General features: G+C 43.9%; 1 protein-coding gene across 1 annotated transcript in view; it reads right to left on the bottom strand.

The window, feature by feature from the left end:
• PRSS12 (serine protease 12) overlaps positions 1 to 19,533 on the bottom strand; it is an 86,723-nt gene that overhangs the window by 28,673 nt on the left and 38,517 nt on the right. Inside the window, 4 exon segments of the mRNA XM_043969554.1 lie at positions 1,326 to 1,467; positions 6,213 to 6,409; positions 9,304 to 9,445; positions 15,626 to 15,804. Coding sequence (XP_043825489.1) covers positions 1,326 to 1,467; positions 6,213 to 6,409; positions 9,304 to 9,445; positions 15,626 to 15,804 — 660 coding nt within the window.

Below are 19,533 nucleotides of genomic sequence, written 5' to 3'. Positions count from 1 at the left end.
CTTGTGTCCCTGCCCCGCTCTCCCCAGCGCTTCCATCACGTCCTCGGAGATTCCCAAACTGTTGACAAGCGGTCCTCTATCAGACCTGTTCCCTCCCTGTGTTCTGTAAGTGTTTATGAATGTAGAGGTTGTTTTCCCCCAATGGAGTATAAGCTCCTTGAGGGCAGAGGCTATGTCGTTTTAGTCTTCTTGGTGCTAACACACGGTGCAGAGCCGGGGACAAAGCAGGACTTGGTAAGTGCCTGCTGCTTGATTGGCTTAGTCAGTCCAGAGGCAGATGTGGAGTTATAGCCCAGACTGCTCCGATATCCCCTAGCCCGTGCCTTATCACCTCCAAACCTCCAGCTGTCTTCAGTTTTCCTGATCTTTCTCTTCTGAGACAATTTTAAAACTACCACCAGATCAGTCCAGTCAGCAGTTACCAAGTTAAATTTTCATTAAATTTTAAAGTATTCTTTTTTTTTTTAGTGAGGCAATTGGGGTTAAGTGACTTGCCCAGGGTCACACAGGTAGTAAGTGTTTAGTGTCTGAGGCCAGATTTGAACTCAGGTACTCCTGACTCCAGGGCCGGTGCTCTATCCACTGTGCCATCTAGCTGCCCCTATTCTTTAATAACATACCTTAAAATAATAAAAAGATAGGCTGTTAGGCCATTAGACACCAGGTAAAGAGGGTTCCTTTCTGTACCCCCAAGCCCTGTCGCTCCACATTCCTCTTTACTCCCTTTAAACCAGGCATTCTGAACTCAGAGTCTGGGAGCTTGGTATTTTTTTTTAATATTGTGATTACTGTATTTCAACATAATGGGCTTTCTTTGTAATACTGTGTATTTTATCTTATGTATTCAAAAACACGATTCTAAGAAGGGGTGCAGAAGTTTGACCACACTGCTAGAGGGGTCTGGAATACAAAGAATGTTAAACAAAAAGAGAGAGAGAGAGACCTAGTCTAGCCCCCTCTCCATGTGATGACAGATGATGGAGAGAGAGTAGAGCAGGTAAAGGCTGGAGGACTGCTCGTCAGGTTTGTTATAGAGAGGATTCTCGTTCGGGAACTGGACGGCCTGGGGGGCCACTGAGAGCTCTTCCTGGCCTGGATTCTGTGAGCTGCATCTTGTTCATCTAGCACAGGAGTTTAAATATACCAAGTACTAACTGGATTTAATTCAATGGAGAAAACCAAACAAGTAAAAACATTTAGCTTCTTTGTAAGCAACCAGTATTTTTTCACCTGGGCGACTTAGCAGAAATTTAAGTGAGAAAGTGGACCTTGATTGTAGACCAAAAAAGTGAGGACATCTGAATGTTAATAAGAGAGACCCTTACTTGTAGCCGAGCTGCCGACAAACCACAGCGGCATCTTTGTCGGTCCATCCGTCGTCACAGATTGTTCCCCACTGCCCATTGACAAAGATCTCCACTCGTCCTTCTTTCTTGTTCTCTCCATCCATCAGCCGGATTGGGAGACCTGAAATAAGCCCCAGAAGCATGAGGACCCAAACTAGAGCCAAAATAGAAGAGGCCATCCATTGTACCAAACACTCTTTTAAAACTAAATTGCTATATTGTTAAATCATACTACACATTCAAGTCGACCAGTGTCTATGAAACCCCTCCTATATCCAGAGTATTGTGTGCACTAGAGTATATTAGCACATCTCCCTTCTCTGGACCTTTGTATTTCTCATGGGCAGCACACAATTCTTCCTTCATCCCCATCACTCAGAGCCCTTCTCTTTCTCCAAGGCTCAGCTCCTCCCTGAAGCTTCCCTCAATTCTTTGTTATTAACACTTACGCTCTCCTCAAACATCCTCATATTCTGTCATCTGTGGAGTCTCCCCCAGTGGAATGGCAAGATCCCCATGTGCAGGGACAGCTCCATTCTTGTCTCTGTAGCCCCAGCGTCTTGCACAGAGCCTTGTACAAAGGAGGTGATTACTGAATTGAATTTATGTAGGGAGTATAATTATTATTCCCATCACCACTTCCTCCTGGGAAAAATGATCTATCCTTCTTTATTCTGTTTCCTTATATGCATGACCACAGTCACAAATGTAAATATTTCAGAGTAACACTTCCTGAAATTTTCTAACTATTTGCAGGAGGAGAGACAAGAAACTCATCTTCACAGATAAAACAACTAGGGCAGAAATTCAGTCTTAGATAATTGTATTTTGCAGTTTGGGGCTTTTATCTGGTACTGATCCCTCCTTTATTAAGAAAGCAAAGAATCTTAACATCTCCATGGTATAACCCCATGCAAGTCAGTCGCCTGTTTTTGCATTAGTTGGGATTGTTTCTGCACAAACGTCCCAAGTCTGACTCAAACCTACGTGCCTTGGCTTATTTTAGAATGTTCCAATCTCAGAACTGGACTAGACTCCAGAGGCTGTCCAGTCCCATCTAAGCCTGAACAAGAATCCACTTAGGAGCTTTACATTCTGCTGCATTCTAATTTAAGGAGCTAACTGAGCTAATGAGCATCATGAAAGTTGGTTGGTATGGGATTCATGACTGGAATTTAGCTGCCCTAGCCTGTGGAGAAAGGCAGTGTCTAGACAGGGGTCCCTAACCTGTGGTCCCCAGTCCATGACCTTGCTTTTTCAATATTTGGGAACTATATTTCAATGTAATTGGTTTCCTTTATAATCCGATGTGTTTTATTCCACGCATTTAAAAATTGTCATTCTAAGAAGAGGTCGGTACATTCTACTGGCTTGTCAAAGGGATCCATGATACCAGATAAAGGTTAGGAAGCCCCATTAGATGATGAAAGTAAGAGTTTAATGATATGCTGCCCTGGTCAGGATGACGCTGGAGGACTGCCTTCTGTTCTGGGGGCCACATTTTGGGCAGAACAAAAACAAGATGAAGGTATTCCTGGGAGGATGCCTGGTAGGTGAGAGGTGTGATACATATCTCATATGAGAATCAGTTGAAACAACTGGGGCCATTGAGCCTGGCGGTGAGAAGGCTTGGAATGGTGCGTGGGATGGGAAGACATGAGAGCCATCTTCAAGGACCAGAAGGGCTGCCAAGTGGAAGAAGAATCAGTTGGAGTGGTGGAAATGTTGGCAAAGAGGCTGTAAAAGAAACTCCTCAGAACCAGAGCTCTACAAACACATGATGAGCAGCCTGAGAAAGCAGTGGGTTTCTCCTTATTGGATATCTTTAAGTAAAGGCTACATGACCACTCATCCAGGCAGTCATAAAGTGGATTTCTGTTCAGATTCCAGTGGGACTAGGTATCCACTGAGGTCCCTTCGTGTGAGAGTAAGTTCATAAGCTGATAAGCTTCATAGCTTAGAGTATAAAAAACTATTTTGTCATTTTTTTTCAGTTGTGTTTGACTCTTCGTGACCCCATTTGGGGTTTTCTTCGCAAAGATATTAGAGTGGTTTGTCCTTTCCTTCTCCAGCTCATTTTACAGATGAGGAAACTGAGGCAAACAGAGTTAACTGATAATAAGTGTAGGAGACCAGATTTGAACTCAGGTCTTCCCGACTCCAGCCCAGGTTCTTTATCCACTGCATCATTTGGCAGCTCCCCATATATGAAAAACCACGCTGTGGTAAATCTGAAAGACTGAAATGTGTGTCTAAGGATGCTTCATGCCTTTTAGCTTTAATATATCAGGACCTTACATAATGGAAGACAAAATAAAGAGATTTTAAGTTTCATTATCTGAAAATATAGGACTCCATTGCTTCTCACCTGTTCCATTTTAGATTCCATTTTTCTATGAGTCTCTGCTTTGTCCCTTCCCCCATCTCTACCTTCCACAATGCCACCAAAGTCTCCTTCCTGAAGCACAGCTCTCACCATGCCATTCTCTTATTCAAAAACCTTTACTGCTCCTTGGTGTCTTTAGAACAAAATAGAAACTTCCCTCTCTGATCTTTAGGTTCCTCCATAATCTGATTTCAACATTTAGAGTTAGATTAGAGTCCATCCCATGGAGCACTGAACTCCCCTAGCAGCTACTGAGTATGTGTGTGGCTCAGTATTGTAAGGTTAGTGCAATGGGATGGTCCTTTGGCTTTCCCCACCCAAGCAAATGACAGATACAGGTGTATGGCCAGGTTTGTCCTCTAAGAGGTGGCCCTGCTGCTTCTCCCCTCAGGGAACTAGGAGCATGGGAATTTTGATTATAATCACTCACAAGCCTCCATAGACTGTGCTCCCCAATATCAGTTAGCTAGTTAGCTAGTTAATATCTTCCCAATACAATCAATCAGTTGACATCTGTTAGTTGTTTTTTTTTTGCTGTTTGTTTGTTTGTTTCTGGGCAGTGAGGGTTAAATGACTTGCCCAGGGTCACATAGCCAGTAAGTGTCAAGTGTCTAAGGCCGGATTTGAACTCAGGTCCTCCTGAATCCAGGGCCAGTGCTTTATCCACTGCGCCACCTAGCTGCCCCCATCTGTTAGTTTTTACAAGAAGATATTTGCTAAGCAGTTATAGTTAGGAGCTAACGTACCCAGAGAGAATTTGGTGCACATCACTGTCTGGATGTTGGTACAAAACAACCCCTAAACTAGAAGTTTGCACTCTCTCCAAGTACATAAGACGTGGGCTACAGCTTAGATTAATCATTAAACTCAGTTTTGTATAATCAGAAATTCTTTTCTCCTTTTGTGTAGTCTTCATAAACTTCCCTGACATGTAGCTTTCTGGTGGGCCCTCAAAATCAAAGCCCCCATAGATTCCACAGCTGTACTTCTCTATACCCTGAAGAGGTCTTACTCCCTGAAGCTGCTTTTCCTAGATGTACCCACAAGGCTCTTGGCCTCCTCTCTCTACATCTTCTCTCTGTCTCTCTGTCTCTCTCTTTCTCTGTAACATCATTAGCTTCATGGGATTGATTCGCATCTTTATGCAGATGACCCACAGACCTCTATATCCAGCCCCAGTCACTCCCCTGAGCTACAGTCTAGCACTACCAACTGCCTATCACACATTCTGAACTGGATGTCCCACAATCATTTCAGATACAACATACCCTGATAATAACTCCTTATCCTGCCACCAAACCCACTTCTATTCCAAATTTCCCTACTTTTTTCTAGTGCACATCTGTGCTTTCAGCCACTCAAGTTCACAGTGTCAGAGTCACAAGGGCAGAGTCAGTCTCCACTCCTCACTCTCCCTAACCCCATATTAGCCAGACATTTGCCAGTCTTGTTGTTTTTAATTCCACAGCATCTCAAATAGCTTCAGAGCCTCCTTCTTTCTACAGGAGGCTTTTCCTGATCTTTTCGACATGCCATGCCTTCCCCTTCCCCCCAGAATGATTATTTATTTTGTAAAAGTGCTGTCCATGCTTACACATGTACCTGCTTTCTCCCTTAATAGCTCCTTTGAGGATAAGGACCATCTCTCTTATTTTTGTACCCCCAGCTCTTAGTAGAGTGCTCGATACCTTTATACCTGGGCCTTACTAAATTCTATTGATTGGCTGATGTACTGAGCCAATAGAGGCTTTATCTCAACACTGTGTCTTGACTCCCACAGAGTCTTCTGTTCTGAGATTCAAGATCTCCATCCTGCAACAATGGAATTTGCCTTTAAAAATTAATTGTTGGCTGAACAAATCAAGGTATATGAACATGATAGAACATAATTGTGTCATAAGAAGTGATGAAGGGGACAGTTTCAGGGAAAACTAGGAGACTTGTATGAATTGATGCAGAGAGAAGCCAACAGGACCAGGAGAACAATTGAGACTATAATAATGCCCCAAACAAACAATTTTGAAAGACTTAAGAACTCTGACAGATGCAAACACCAGCTATGATTCCAGAGGGAGGAGGATGAAGAACATTACCTAGCTCCTGACAGAAGTGATGGACGAATATGCAGAATGAGACGCCCTTGGATACGGTCAGTGTGGGGATATGCTGTGATTGACGATGTACATTCGTACAAGGGTTTTTTATCTTTTCTTGTTTGTTTAGTTGGCGGGGGAGGGGTGGGAATAAGAGCTTATTATTTAGAAAACAATAAAATCACTTTTCTAAAGAGCGGATCACCCTGGTTCTCTTCAGTGGTGTTTAACCATGGTGCCAGGATGTACAATTCTTAGTGCAGGCAGACACATGAGCCACTGTAGCTAGTAATGAGCTTATGCTGAAAGGAAGGATCAGCCTAGGGACTCACTGAGGTCCAGGGTGAAGAGAAGCCTGGTGGTCAGAAGCAGGGAGAGCTAACGTACCCAGAGAGAATCGGTGCCCGTCGCTGTCTGGATGGCAAGTAATGTGAATATCCTCTTGGTGACTGCAGTCATGCTCTCCCCACTTTCCTCTGGAGCACTGAAGGAAAGCCGTTTCCTTTCCTGAACAGCTGACATCATCCAACCAGATGGGCCCCGGGCTTTTTTCAAAATGGCGACCGGAGGCCTGCTTGCCATACCTGCGATAAGAAAGTAAGACTGTTGTTTGTTTTAAAAAAAATTGTTGGGGCAGCTAGGTGGTGCAGTGGATAGAGCACCGCCCTGGAGTCAGGAGTACCTGAGTTCAAATCCAACCTCAGACACTTAACACTTACTAGCTGTGTGACCCTGGGCAAGTCACTTAACCCCAATTGCCTCACTAAAATAAAAAAAAAAAATTGTTGCCTCTTGTGAACCTCAAACATTAATGAGCATTATTAATTAGATGTCATGTTACTCATATGGGTTAAGGATTCATCCTCTTCCTCTTCCAATCAAAAAAAACAGAAACCAAAGAGGAAGGAACTCCCCGGAATATCAATATCAATGGTAATATTAACAATTTGTGATTATTCTAGGCTAGATAATGTATCTAGAATCTGCAAAGCCCCCTTTTTCTTTTCTCCAGTTTCTGCAACATCTAGATCCCAATCAGCTTCCTCAGTTGCTTTATCTGCCAGAGAAACACAAAGGAATAAGGGGGGAATTTCGAATTATTTTGTAATATCGATTCATCGTGCTAGCAAATTTCTATCCTGCAGCAACTATAGTTATCGAATGAGATAAGAGCCAGTAAGAATAATTATTAAATGAGATAAATAAGAAACAAGAGAAACTGCAAAGTGCCTTGCAAACCTTTAGGAACTATACAAAATGCAAGCTATTGCTATTCATATTATTATCATTGCAGTGATTTCAGATTACTCTGTACACATCTGGACTGTTCTCTATGGACCAGAGCAATACTTCCCACCTCCCAACCTCACACAGTTAGCTCACTGCGGCTATAAAGTAAATAATGTTGTGTGGAGGTGACCATCATTTCTCATGGGAATAACAATTTCAACCAAGGGTAAAAATTACTTCCCATCTTCTAAGGGGAAAAATTTACATTTTGGATTAATCCACTCCCATGTTTCTTTCTGTTCCGTGGACTGTCAAGAGTGAGCTGGATAATTCCCATTGGAGATGGCTGAGCCCTCTTCCTCTTCATGATAACCCCAGATACCATTTTTCCACACAATACATGATGCTCATCCTCATCTAGCCATACTTTTCCCCCAACATTAAAAAGAAAAGTCAACAGTCTTGAGGATTTGAGTCTCTTGGTTTGAACTGGAAAAAGTCATCTGCCTCTCATGAAGTCTCTGATAAGGAAAAAGGCATGTGACTCAAGGGAGAGAGCACAGCTGTTGCTGGCCTGCCTTCCAAAATAGTCCTGTTCCAGACAGTGGGATAAGTGGGAAGTAAGGAAGGCCTATTGACCGTCCTGTGGCATGTGTAACAAAGAAAATAACAACCACCATTTCCATAGTGCTTTATGATTTCCCCAGAATTTAAAGGCTTTATTTTATCTGATTCCCCCAATGATCCTGTGAGATAGCTGCTAAAGGCATCATTATGCCCATTTTATAGATGAGGAAACAGAGTAAGAAGTGTTAAGTGACTTTGCATTGGTCATAAGCTAGAAAGTGTTTGAGGTGGGATTCAAACATAATCTTTCTTGATTCCAAGCCAAGTTCTCTAACCACCGGACCACACTGTTTCTCTAAGATGATCAGATTTGTAAAAAGCCACCAGTGTTAAAACAAAACAAAACAAACCTTTCCTTTTCCACTAAAAGATAAGGCAAGTAGGACAAGAATTGCAGAAACAATCATTACAGCACCTACTGTGTGCCAGGCATTGCTCTAGAAACTGGAGGTACAACTATAGAGAATAAAAAACAATCCCTCCTCTCGCTAGCCTACATTTTAAGGTGGGGGGGGGGGGAAGAGGCCACAATGTTTAAGCAGATAAGAATAAATATAAGGAGAATAAATGCAAAAAAAATCCAAACTAGGAAGATACAAGATGTTGTCATTTGTCCTTCATTCTCAAAGAGGACCAACAACATCATGAGGGTGAACTTGGTTTTTGAAGAAGAGCTACACAGTTTACAGCTTCACTCTCTCCTCCCAGCAAAGGGACTGAAAAAATGACTTACCAAGCCCCTGCTCTGAGTACAATTGAAATGACCTTTTATCTATTCTCTTTTATTCTCTTTATCTTATTTATCTTTCAAGCATGAGGCAGGGAGATATAGAAAAGCAAGAGATGTTCAAGAGTTTGCATTGAACTCTTAGCCACCATTCAGGAATTTGGTATGTGTGAGCTATGAAATATTTCCCATCAAAGCGTGACTGATGGCTTTCAGACTTCCAGACTGGGAAGCTAAGGGGGACCTCTGAAGGTCACTTCCATGACAAGGAGGACTGTTTTCCTGAACCCAAAGTGATCATCATCATCAAATTCTGAGACCAAACGATAACATAATAGCTGAGTGGTGAACTCTGCCCTCTCCTCTAGCTCTGGCCCTGTGATGTCAGGACTGCCCCTTGTGGTCAAGAGCTAGCCACAGGAGATGCTCTTCTAGAATTAACTCTGCCAGTCCCATCAGCAGCCCCAGAAGTTACTTGAAAAAACAGGAAAGGGCCTCAAAGTGGCCCACAGCTCCCAGGGATTCTGTAAGTCTTCTTATAATCAACAGGGGGAAAGAGAGGATAAGAGAAAAGGAAATTGTCCTCCTTATGAATATGCTGCTTCTTCTGGAATCCATTCAGCCCAAGAGCCTCATTTATACAGAGGAGGAACCTGAGGCCTAGGGAAGAAGTGACTCATTCCAGATTACATAGGTAGTAAGGGGCAGGGGGACTCGGGATTTGAACCTGGTGCTCTTCCTCCAGACCCGAGACTCTGGTTGGGGGAACACATATTTTCTTACTGCCAAAGAAATGGCCAAGAGTGGACATGATATAATGAAGGGATGGGAGTTTCAGCAGCTGGTACTTGAAGGTCATCAGGGGGTTTACCGTGCAGTAAGGGGGATTCTTACTTAAATCCCAGCTGCCGACAAGCCACCTGGGTGTTCCTCTCTGTCCACCCGTCATCACAGATGGTGCCCCACTGTCCACGGTAATGTACTTCCAACCGTCCCTCATGATTGCCCTTCCCGCCTGCTAGTCTCAGGGCCCCATCTGTGGAAAGAAACAAGAATCAGTCCTTGCCCAGAGAGGCCAAATGGGCCTTTAGCCTAGAGTGCAACAGCTGGATAATCATTGCTTTGTCTTCCCAGTCACAAATGGATACATAGACCTGCCGCAGCGTCCCATCCTCGCCAACTCTGCATTGGGAAGAGGCTTTCCCTGTCTCATTGCTTGGCTCCTCTGAAGGGCCCCATCTTCTCTCCTTACTCCATTCTAAGAGATAAAACATTTTTCCTATCTGTTTATCTTCTTCTGAGCATCAAAGGTTATGGATGGCCCTAAGGCATCTCCTCCTCCTCCTCCTCTTCCTCCTCGGGATGAGCTATGGGAAATCCGCACCTTCTTGTTCTGGCCTCATCCATCCTGACCCACAGACAGGGGTTATTTCCACTCCAAAGGATAAAACCAGAGGAGCTTAGTAACAACTCAAGGTTTCAAATGAAAAAGATAAGAAATGATTATTCTAAGAAGGACAGACACAGCAAAGGGCTATGTTGTATAAAAAAAGGATTTCAAAGCAGTCAAAATAAATTCCTCAGGAGTCTCAGGCATCTGTATCTTAGACAAATCCCCAAATAATGTACAAGTAAATAAATCCAAGGCCAGGAATGACTAAGCTGTCCATGTCCATGTATATTTATACATCAAAGAGGTCAGGGATAGTAACAAATGTCCAACATAAAACAAAATAATTCACAGCAAAACTCTGTAGTGGCAAACAATTAGAAAGAATATGTTGCTCATCAATTGGGAAATGACTTAAAAAAGAGGAATATATGAATGTAATTGAATATTATTATGCTGAAAAATGAGCACTTTGGAAAAATATGGGGAAATCCATATAACCTGATGCGAAGTAAAATGAGCAGAGCCAGAATATACCAAATGAGTATGACAATTTAAGTGAAAAAGACCAGTCTTTTAAGAAGCTACATCCCAGGTCCTTGGAAATACAAGAACAAAAATGAAGCAGTCTACAGTGTTACAGAAGCCCTTACTGCACAAAAACTGTGCAAACACACCTCAATAGAATTTGCAATCATCTTGGGCGTGCAAACACACCGTGTAAGCAATGACTAAGGTTCTAGCGACTTTGTAAGGTAAACTCCATTCAATTGAACAAATATCAGTGAAGTGTATGGTAAATGCAGTGTTACTCTAGACAACAGGTATTCTTCATATTTTGGTCTATCTATGATCTCATCAATGTTGATAATGCCTCCAGGGATGCAGCCCACCCAAGCTTTATCAGCCTGAGCACTTCTGTGTCCGGGGGTTGGGTGTTTATAGGGCAGGGGGGTCCTTCCTCTAGTACTCTTGCTAAGGTGTGGATAATAGTGTAGCCTGCTGGAAGTCTGGCAGGTATCCCTGGATTTCTCTACATCACAAACCCATCTGTTCTTCCAATCTCACATCTCTCTGAAGATGGCCTTTACACTTCTTGTCATAGCTCCCACAACCCACCTTGTTCTTCTGTCATCCTTTGGGTGAGCCTAAATTTTAAATCTTCTTGGGTATTCCACAACTTGTATACTCCACAACTGGGTATACAAAGACACAATGAGACATTCCAGACCCTCAAGAGGAAGATTCTCCTGGTGGGATACAACATGTCCATGTATAAATATGATACAAGGATAACCATTGGGTGGCACCGGCAAGCAAAGAAGGCCAGACTGCCAGGCAACCTGAACCTGGGCTGAAGTCTAAAAGCCAGGGGAACTTATCTCCCTTCTGCTGTGTGGCTTTCCATTTAAACTCATGACACATGGCTTTTCAGAGGGGAGTAAAGAAAAATGGCTCTCTGGGTCAGCTCACTCTCCCACCTCCATGGCTGACATCTCAAATCTACTGGAGGTGGCAGCACAAGGATTTTTCTTCCTCTTTTCTCACTAACTAATAAGTTCTCATCTCTATTAAATCTAGAGCTCCCAGCCTGCAGCTAGTTTTTACTGGCAAAATCCAAATCTGGTTCACAAAAAAACAATAGTTTAGATCTCCTTCTCTTCCAGGTTTGTCCTCCCTCCTTTCCAGTTTCCCACTATAGCACAAACTTGCTGGCTATTTCCTTTTTTTTTTCTTTTTAAAAAAATTTTAGCTATTTCCTTTAAAAAGGTTTTATTGATTTTTTATGGTTTTAAAAAAGATTATAGTTTTCCACAGTATCTTTCTCCCTCACCCTGCTAGAGCCATCCCATATAACATACAATATTTTTTAAAGACTAGAAAAAGAAGAGGGAAAAAAAAGTCAACATAACTGGCTAATATTTTTTAAAAGTCCAAAAACATACAGTGTGCAAACCTGTGGATCTTGCATCTCCATGAGAGATGGCTTGTCTGCTTTTCATTCAATTTCAAATGCATAACAAGGAACCCAAAATACCACTTAAAGAAATGATCATCAGCATGGTTATTCTGCAGCTGGAAGGAGATATGAGTGATATGAGATCTTTAAAGATGGTCACTGGATAATCCTCATACCTAGAAACTGTTTGGGGACATCAGAGGAAATTGTATATTGCCTGGTTGCTGTTGGACTTTCTCTCCCCTCCCCCCACCCCATCCTTTTGAGATATGTAGAAAAAGTAGGAAATAGATGAAGAAAGATAAGAACAGAGTGAGTCTCTTTTCCCAGAAAGGTGCAAGGGCCACCCAAGCTAGTGTAGTGTGAGCATGGCATAGGTGTGGGACTTAAAACCTGACCCTCGCCCTTCTCTCTGGCTTATCCATACTATACTCACAAGCAAATTGGGGATTTGCATGGGAGGCTAGCATGGCCTCACTGCTAGAAGTCACTGTTGGGCTCCAGCAGGTACTTCTAGTGTTGTGGAACTATATGTGTGTGTGTGCGTGTGTGTGTGTGTACATGTGTGTATATATATATGTGTGTGTGTATGTACATATATATGTGTGTGTACATATATAAATATATATGTGTGTGTACATATATAAATATATATGTGTGTGTACATATATAAATATATATGTGTGTGTGTACATATATAAATATATATATGTGTGTGTGTGTATATATATATATATTTTTTTTTAAACTAGCAATTGTAGCTTTTGCTCCCCCACTGGAATGTTTTCCATTTATCCAGTCATGCCAATGACAACACTAATCCCAAACATTTACTAAACTAAATTTACAAAACAAGAATAATCAAAGCGTGACATTCTACCAATGAACTTGGGGGCAAAACCTCTTCTACTAGTGTATACATGGTAGGTGGAAAGTACACAGAAACTTAGAGAACCACTGCACGTAGGCACATGAGAAGGGAACACATGGCCCTAGAGGGACTCACAACTCTAGAGTGCAGTGTCCGATGTCCTCATCCCCTTAGGAACAGTTCGCACAACCACTCTCAGGCGGGCAGGGACATTCCTTTGCTGAGCCCCTCTGCCCTGCTCTGCTGGCTGTCCCAGGACACTCCCTTTGGCCCTGCCGAGCCTCCTACAGAACTCTCAGCCCAGAGACTCCAGGCCTCTTCCAACTTCGTTCCCTTTGTTGGATTCTGAAGGAATTTCTCTTCTTAGGCACTGACTGTAGCTCTTTCCCCAATCAGCTCTGTCCACTAGCAAAGCTTTACCTCCAGTCAGGTTTTCTAAGCAGTAACTGACAGTATGAGACCTTAGACCTTGCTGTGGCCCAGTGATAAAGACTCTTCTTACTTCCATTCAGAGGTCTAGTCTTGCTCATCAGAGGTCTTGTCTCCATCTAGCCTACTGCTTGAAAGCAGGGTTTTTGGATGAAATGACACTTCAATTTTATGGTGAGAAACCAAAACCTACTTTTCTGTCGATTCAACCACAACTAGGCAATATGCAATATCCCTATAGTTCCCAAACAGTTCTAGGTATTAGTATTACCCAGCTACTATCTCTAAAGTTTTCATATCATTTGTATGTAAGTTAAATGCTGAGAAACCATACACTTTGGCCATCTTTACTCTGGGCGATTGTCTTTTCTCTGTTACACGGTTGTTGTTTTTTCTACAACTGTTCGTCTTGTGCCCTTTTTATTAATGAAAGGGTTCAAATCAAAGGGGCACCGCCTCATCCTCGTCTCCCCAAGGGACACTCATTGCTTCTTGCCCGATAGGTGCCACAAGTCTCCATCCTTTCCCTATTTCAAAATACCCTCAGGCTTAGAGACCTTCTGACTATAGTAAACAAGCAATGGCCCACACTTGAACCCATGATATAAGTTCAATATAAGGACCACCCAGAGCTCTCCTCTAGTCTGGCCCCAAATTCTCCTCCATCACTGCCATTTTCTTCCATTTTCAAAGTTAAAGCGTCATCTCTGCCTTGAGGGTGTGGCTGGGGAGGGATTCTCCCTAACCCCATACAGAGGGGCTTACTCCCTCTAGTTCTCCGTCCTCAGTGGCACTGGGAAGCATCATACAAGGAAAACAATAATGGAGAGAGCACCGCTGACTGAGGGAAGGACCCAAGTGCAAGGTGACACCTGCGCCTTGAAGGAAGATGGACATTCTGAAGAGGGAGTGCCTTCCAGACATGGGACCCAATGTGAGGCAGAGCAAGGAGGCTAGAAATAGCTTGGTGGGGAACAGTGTAGTTTGGTGAAGAGAAAGATCAAGTGAAGAGGAGCGAAGTTAGGTTAGAAACAAAGTACGGAGAGCCTTCATTTTAGACTTGGGTGCTTATAGCTTATCACAGAAACAAAAGAGAGCCACTGAGGACTTGAGCAAGAAAGCAACATTTTAAAGGTTAGACCTTAGAAAGATTATTTTGGTAGCTGGGTACAGGGAGAATAGATTAGAGAAATGCAGGTTTAGAAGCAGGGAGGTCAGTTTGTTATTCAGTCATTTTTCAGTTGTGTTCAACTCTTTGTGACCCCATTTGGGGTTTTCTTGGCATGATGATAAATAATTCTTAATGGTAAATGTAGTCTGGAAAAAGAACTATGGAGTCTGACTGTAGATCAAAGTATACTGTTTTCATTTTGTTTGTTGTTGTTATTTTTTCTTTCTTGTGGTTTTTCCCCTTTGTTCTGATTCTTCTTTTACAACATGACTAATATGAAAATATGCATAACATGATTTTATGTGTGTATATATGTATATATGTGGGGGGGTGTATAAAAATTGTTTGCTGTCTTGGGGAAAGGGAAGGGAAGGAGAAAAATTTGGATCTGAAAATCTTACAAAAATGAATATTGAAAACAATCTTTACATGTAATTGGAAAATAAAATAAAATCCTCCCAAGATAACAAAAATAGTAAATGTAGGATAGGCAATGGATAAATCCTCTATTTCTTAGAGCCACAGGCACCCCTGGACTGAATAGAAGCAAATCAGAGGCCTTGTCTCCTTTAGGACCTGAAAGTCCATAAGTTTTTGTAAACTGTTTTTATCAGTCTTTGCAGCTCTGATGATCTGGGTTGATCTTTGCCTGCCCTTTGGCCCCTCCGCTTCCACATCCTCTTGACATACAAGGCACACTTCTCAGGCTCTGGCTGCTGTGAATAATGACATTCCCACTTGTCTACCTCTTTAAGGCTTACAGAGCACTTACCCCTGGAGACTGTGAGATAGGGAGGCAGGAATTAGTATCTCTGCTTTACCAAAGGGAAGGCAAGAGTTGGAGAAGTGAATGGACATCCCTATGCTCACACAGCTGCTAAGTGTCAGAGCCAAGCCCTAAACAGACAGTTAGACAGCCCAGTGGATAGAGCACTGGGCCTAGAGCCAGGGAGGCCCGAGTTCCAGACTGCCCTCAGACCCTAAGCAAGCCACTTAACTTCTGTCTGCCTCAGTTTCCTCATCTGTAAAATGGAGGTAAGAATAGCGCTTTGGTGTTGATTGCTCAGTAGGTAACAACATAACAACATGTCCTTCAATCATGTTCAGTTCAACAGATCAATTCTAAGGGCCTACTGTGTGCAAGTCAGTGTGCTAAATACAAAGACAGTTGAAAGAACAGTCCCTGCCCTGGAGAACCGATATCCTTGGAACCAAAGACCAGCCATTGACATGGCCAGAAAGACAGCTACGGGAGCCTTTGGCCCATCGAAGCTACCCTTTAGCGTAGAGATTGGAGGACTGGTCTTCCCTGGGGGCTGATAGGAGACGGAGTGGAAGAACAGGGATGGCAGGTACAAGTGGGGCAGCTTGGCTTGCCATTGTGGGCCTGCGTACCTGTCAGCGGGGTGCATGAGACCCCCGCGTCCTCCCGGTGGTCACAGTTGTGTTCTCTCCAGGGACTCTTGGGACACTGCTCCAGGGAAAGCTCATTTCCTGTACACCGCACTTCATCCAACATGACGGAGCCAGACCCCTGTCCGAAGTAGGCCCGGGGCCACGCTTTGGCCACCCCGCTGAACCAGCAAACAAAACAAGCAAGCGTTACAAGTGCGACCCAAGCATCTGCCCGAGCAGCAGTGTTTGTGACAGAGACATCGAGGGACATGGAGAGGAAGGGCACGGCTGTTCTCTTTAAAGGCTAGTACTGTTCACAAACAGCCTCGTTCTGTGACTGTGGAATCTTTTAGGCAGCTAGGTGGTGCAGTGGAGAGAGGAGGACCCGAGTTCAAATCCCATTTCAGACCCCTAACCTTTCTCAGTCTCCATTTCCTCATCTGTGGAATGGGGACAATAACAGCACCCAGTTCATCAGTTGTTGTGAAGATCAAAGGAGATCACACAGGCAGAGTGCCATGCAAACTCTAAAGGGTTTTGTACATGTTCATATTTATATCCCGAGGCGGCTAGGTGGCACAGTGGATAAAGCACCGGCCCTGGAGTCAGGAGTACCTGAGTTCAAATCCGGCCTCAGACACTTAACACTTACTAGTTGTGTGACCCTGGGCAAGTCACTTAATCCCAATTGCCTCACTAAAAACAAAACAAAACAAAACAAAAAAACCATATTTATATCCCAAGACCATCCCATCTCTTGGGGTATAATGTCCTTCTTCAGAGTATTCAGTAGTTCTTAATTATATGTAGGGGTGTGATAGTAAACATTTAATAACTGGCTTTCCAAAAAAAAAAAGCCATACACACAACATACTTTTAGTTTAATCTGCATCATTTACAATATCCTCATCCCTTTCTTAAACAGAGACAATCAACAGAACAAGAACCCAAGCCCTGATTTCTAGCCTTGGCTAATTCCCAAGGTGTAGATGCTCACACTGTAATCTTAACTGTCGACTCAGGAGATGGTTCATGCTGGCTCCAGCGCCCCCTGCTCATATTTGTCCTAAAGTGAGGCAAGAACCAGAGGATGTAGAATTGGGAGGGATTCGGAGATCATAGCATCCAAGGTCCATGGATGAGGGCTGGCAAGGAATCCAGTCCAATCCTCCCGTTTTAGAGATGAGAAAACTGAGGTTCAGAGAGATTAGATGCTACAATGCTAGAAGGCGCCCGAGTGGGGATCCTCTAGTGCACTCTGACCCCCTCATTCTGTAGAGGAGGAAGCTCAGGCCCAAAAGGGAGGCCTAAAGTCATACAGCTGGTGGGGGGCAGGGCGGAGGCAGGATCCCAAGTCTTCCCCTCCCCCACACCGATTCTCATACTTCCCCACCCCGGGCTCTGGAGACTTCAATCTGTTTTAATGCCAGTGATGTCACCTACGGTTCTAAAGTGCGCCTTCTTCGCCCTTATCTCGTCAGGCCGAAGGAACTTATTTAAATCTCTCTGCCTATGTCCCCCCACCGAGCACTTGCATTCCCTCTTTTCAGGGCATTCGCTGACTCCCAGAACAGCACGTTGGAGTAAAGTCATTAGAACCTTGGAGGGTCAGAGACCAAGAGCTGGAAGGGACATCAGAGGCCATTTCATCTAATCTCTCATTTTACAGGCAGGGAAACTGAGGCCCCAGGAGGAGAAACGACTCGGGATTATAGGTCATTTAGGCCAACCCCTCATTTTACAGACGGGAAAACTGAGGCTGGAAGAGTGAAGTGAACAGGTAGCAAGGTGGCACAGTGGAGAGAACACTGCACTTAGGGTTAGAGGGACCCAAGTTCAAATCTGGCCTCAGACATTTATTAGCTGTGTGATCTTGGGAAGTTACTTCACCTTTCTCAGCCTCAGTTTCCTCACCAGTAAAATGGTAGTCACAGCAAACATGGGGAAGATGGCTGGTGTTACTGTGTGATAAAGAATATACCTACAGCCTGGGATTGTTGTGAGAATTCAGTAGGCTAACACAAAGTGCTTGGCAAAATGTAAAAGCACTAAATAGTCAACAGGGGGAGGGAGGACTTGAACCCAGGCCCACTGCCAGGGGCCTTTCCACTACAATGGTCAGGAGGAACAGAATACCTTACGTGCAGAGACCAAGATAGATGTGGTGTGGTGTGTGAGAAATAATAAGGAAGTCAGACAGACTGGATCACAGGGTATGAGGGGAATGTGGCAAAGGAGGTTAGGCCTGGGGTGCCAACAGAGAGGTTTGCATTTGATCCTAGAGGTAATGGGGAGTTCCTAGAGGTTCTTGAGCTCCAAGGAAAGGAAAAACCAAGCATTTATGAAGCCCCAACTGCCCTGCCTTCAGGGAGCTTATATTTTAATTGGAGAAGACAACACACACACAAAGGGGAGCTGACAACTGGAGGAGCAGAGAGAAGATGGGATAAAGATATGACTTCAGAATCTGGAAGCCAGAGACAGGAGGGGAGTGAGGACCATCTTGAGCCCCTAAAGGAGACCCCGCGAGGAACCCACCAGTGGAAAAGGCCTGACAAAGTGATTGTCTAGGTTGAGAAGGTCCCAGGCAGCTGGATGGTCCAGGAGGAAACTGAGGGAAGTTCCTGATGAGACAGCAGCAGGGGCATGACTCTGAAGTTCAGAAGGCAGGAGCAAGCCCAGAAGGGAGGGGACTTGTGGCAGGGCTCGCATCTGGGTCCTTGTAGCAAGGGCAGCCGATATACTGCTTCTTAAATGTAAGTGTTTTTTGTTCTTTGTTTTTGTTTGTTTTTTGAGACAATTGGGGTTAAGTGACTTGCCCAGCTAGTGTTAAGTGTCTGAGGCCGGATTTGAACTCAGGTCCTCCTGACTCCAGGGCCGGTGCTCTATCCACTTCGCCCCCTAGCTGCCCCTGTAAGTATTTTTAATAGCATATTTTTCAAATTATTTACTTTTAGCATTTTAAAAAATTTCCAAATTCTCTCCCTCCAGTTTTTAGAAATCACTCATTGCCAGGCACCATATGCTGTCCTCCAAGGATCCTGTCGTTCCCTAAGGGCCAAAGCAGACACCTCTGTCCGAAGAGACTCAGGAGGAGAGAGTCACCCCCAGCTGAGGCAGGACAGCGGGTGTCAATACATCGGATAAAGGAAAGACAATGGAAAAGGTGCAAAACAAAGGTATCCAAATGCACCAGGCCACCGCCTGCATTCCAGCCCTGTCTACACTAGGAAATGTTTAAAACATTAAGAAACTCGTGTTGATGTTCACTGGGCTTGAAAAAAGCCAAGATGTTTTCTTAAGCCCCATTTTCCTTCTGGATCAACTTCAAACACAACCTTCTCCAAGAGACTTTTCTCCTCCTCCCAGCTGCTGGCCTCTCCCCGCCCCCACCTAGGTCGCCTTCTATCTCTTTGTAGATGCATCTACACACATACTTATTATCCCCAGACTGGTAGGTCTTAGGAGGCAAAGACTGTTTTACTTTCGCCTCTGTATTCCTGTGGAATGATTGACTGATGAGAAAACAATCAGGTTCTTAGCAAATAGAGGAACCGTGGGGAGAGAGACAACGTTGCACATCCCACCTCCGACACCCACTGGCGCTGAGACCTTGGGCAGGTCCCCAACCTTCTCAAGAGCTGATTCCAAGTTGCAGCAGAGAGGCTGCCCTGCATTGGGAGAGAGGGAATCCCCTCCCCCAATGAAAGCACAAGTAAGTCACTATCCCCTTGGCAAATATTTTCACAATCCAAAGAATTCTCACCGTTTGCTATTCTATGCAATCAATGGGCTGTTAAGACAACTGAATAACTTAAAGCTCTTTTCACTGCTTCCTTCCAGTGGAAAGGAGACTCCTTGGAGACGATATTTTCACACAATATTTAGGATAAAAAGGTAAAAAGAGA

This window comes from Dromiciops gliroides, chromosome 6, assembly GCF_019393635.1.
Source record: "Dromiciops gliroides isolate mDroGli1 chromosome 6, mDroGli1.pri, whole genome shotgun sequence".
Taxonomy (NCBI): domain Eukaryota; kingdom Metazoa; phylum Chordata; class Mammalia; order Microbiotheria; family Microbiotheriidae; genus Dromiciops; species Dromiciops gliroides.
This window is presented reverse-complemented; position numbering and strand designations above follow the sequence as displayed.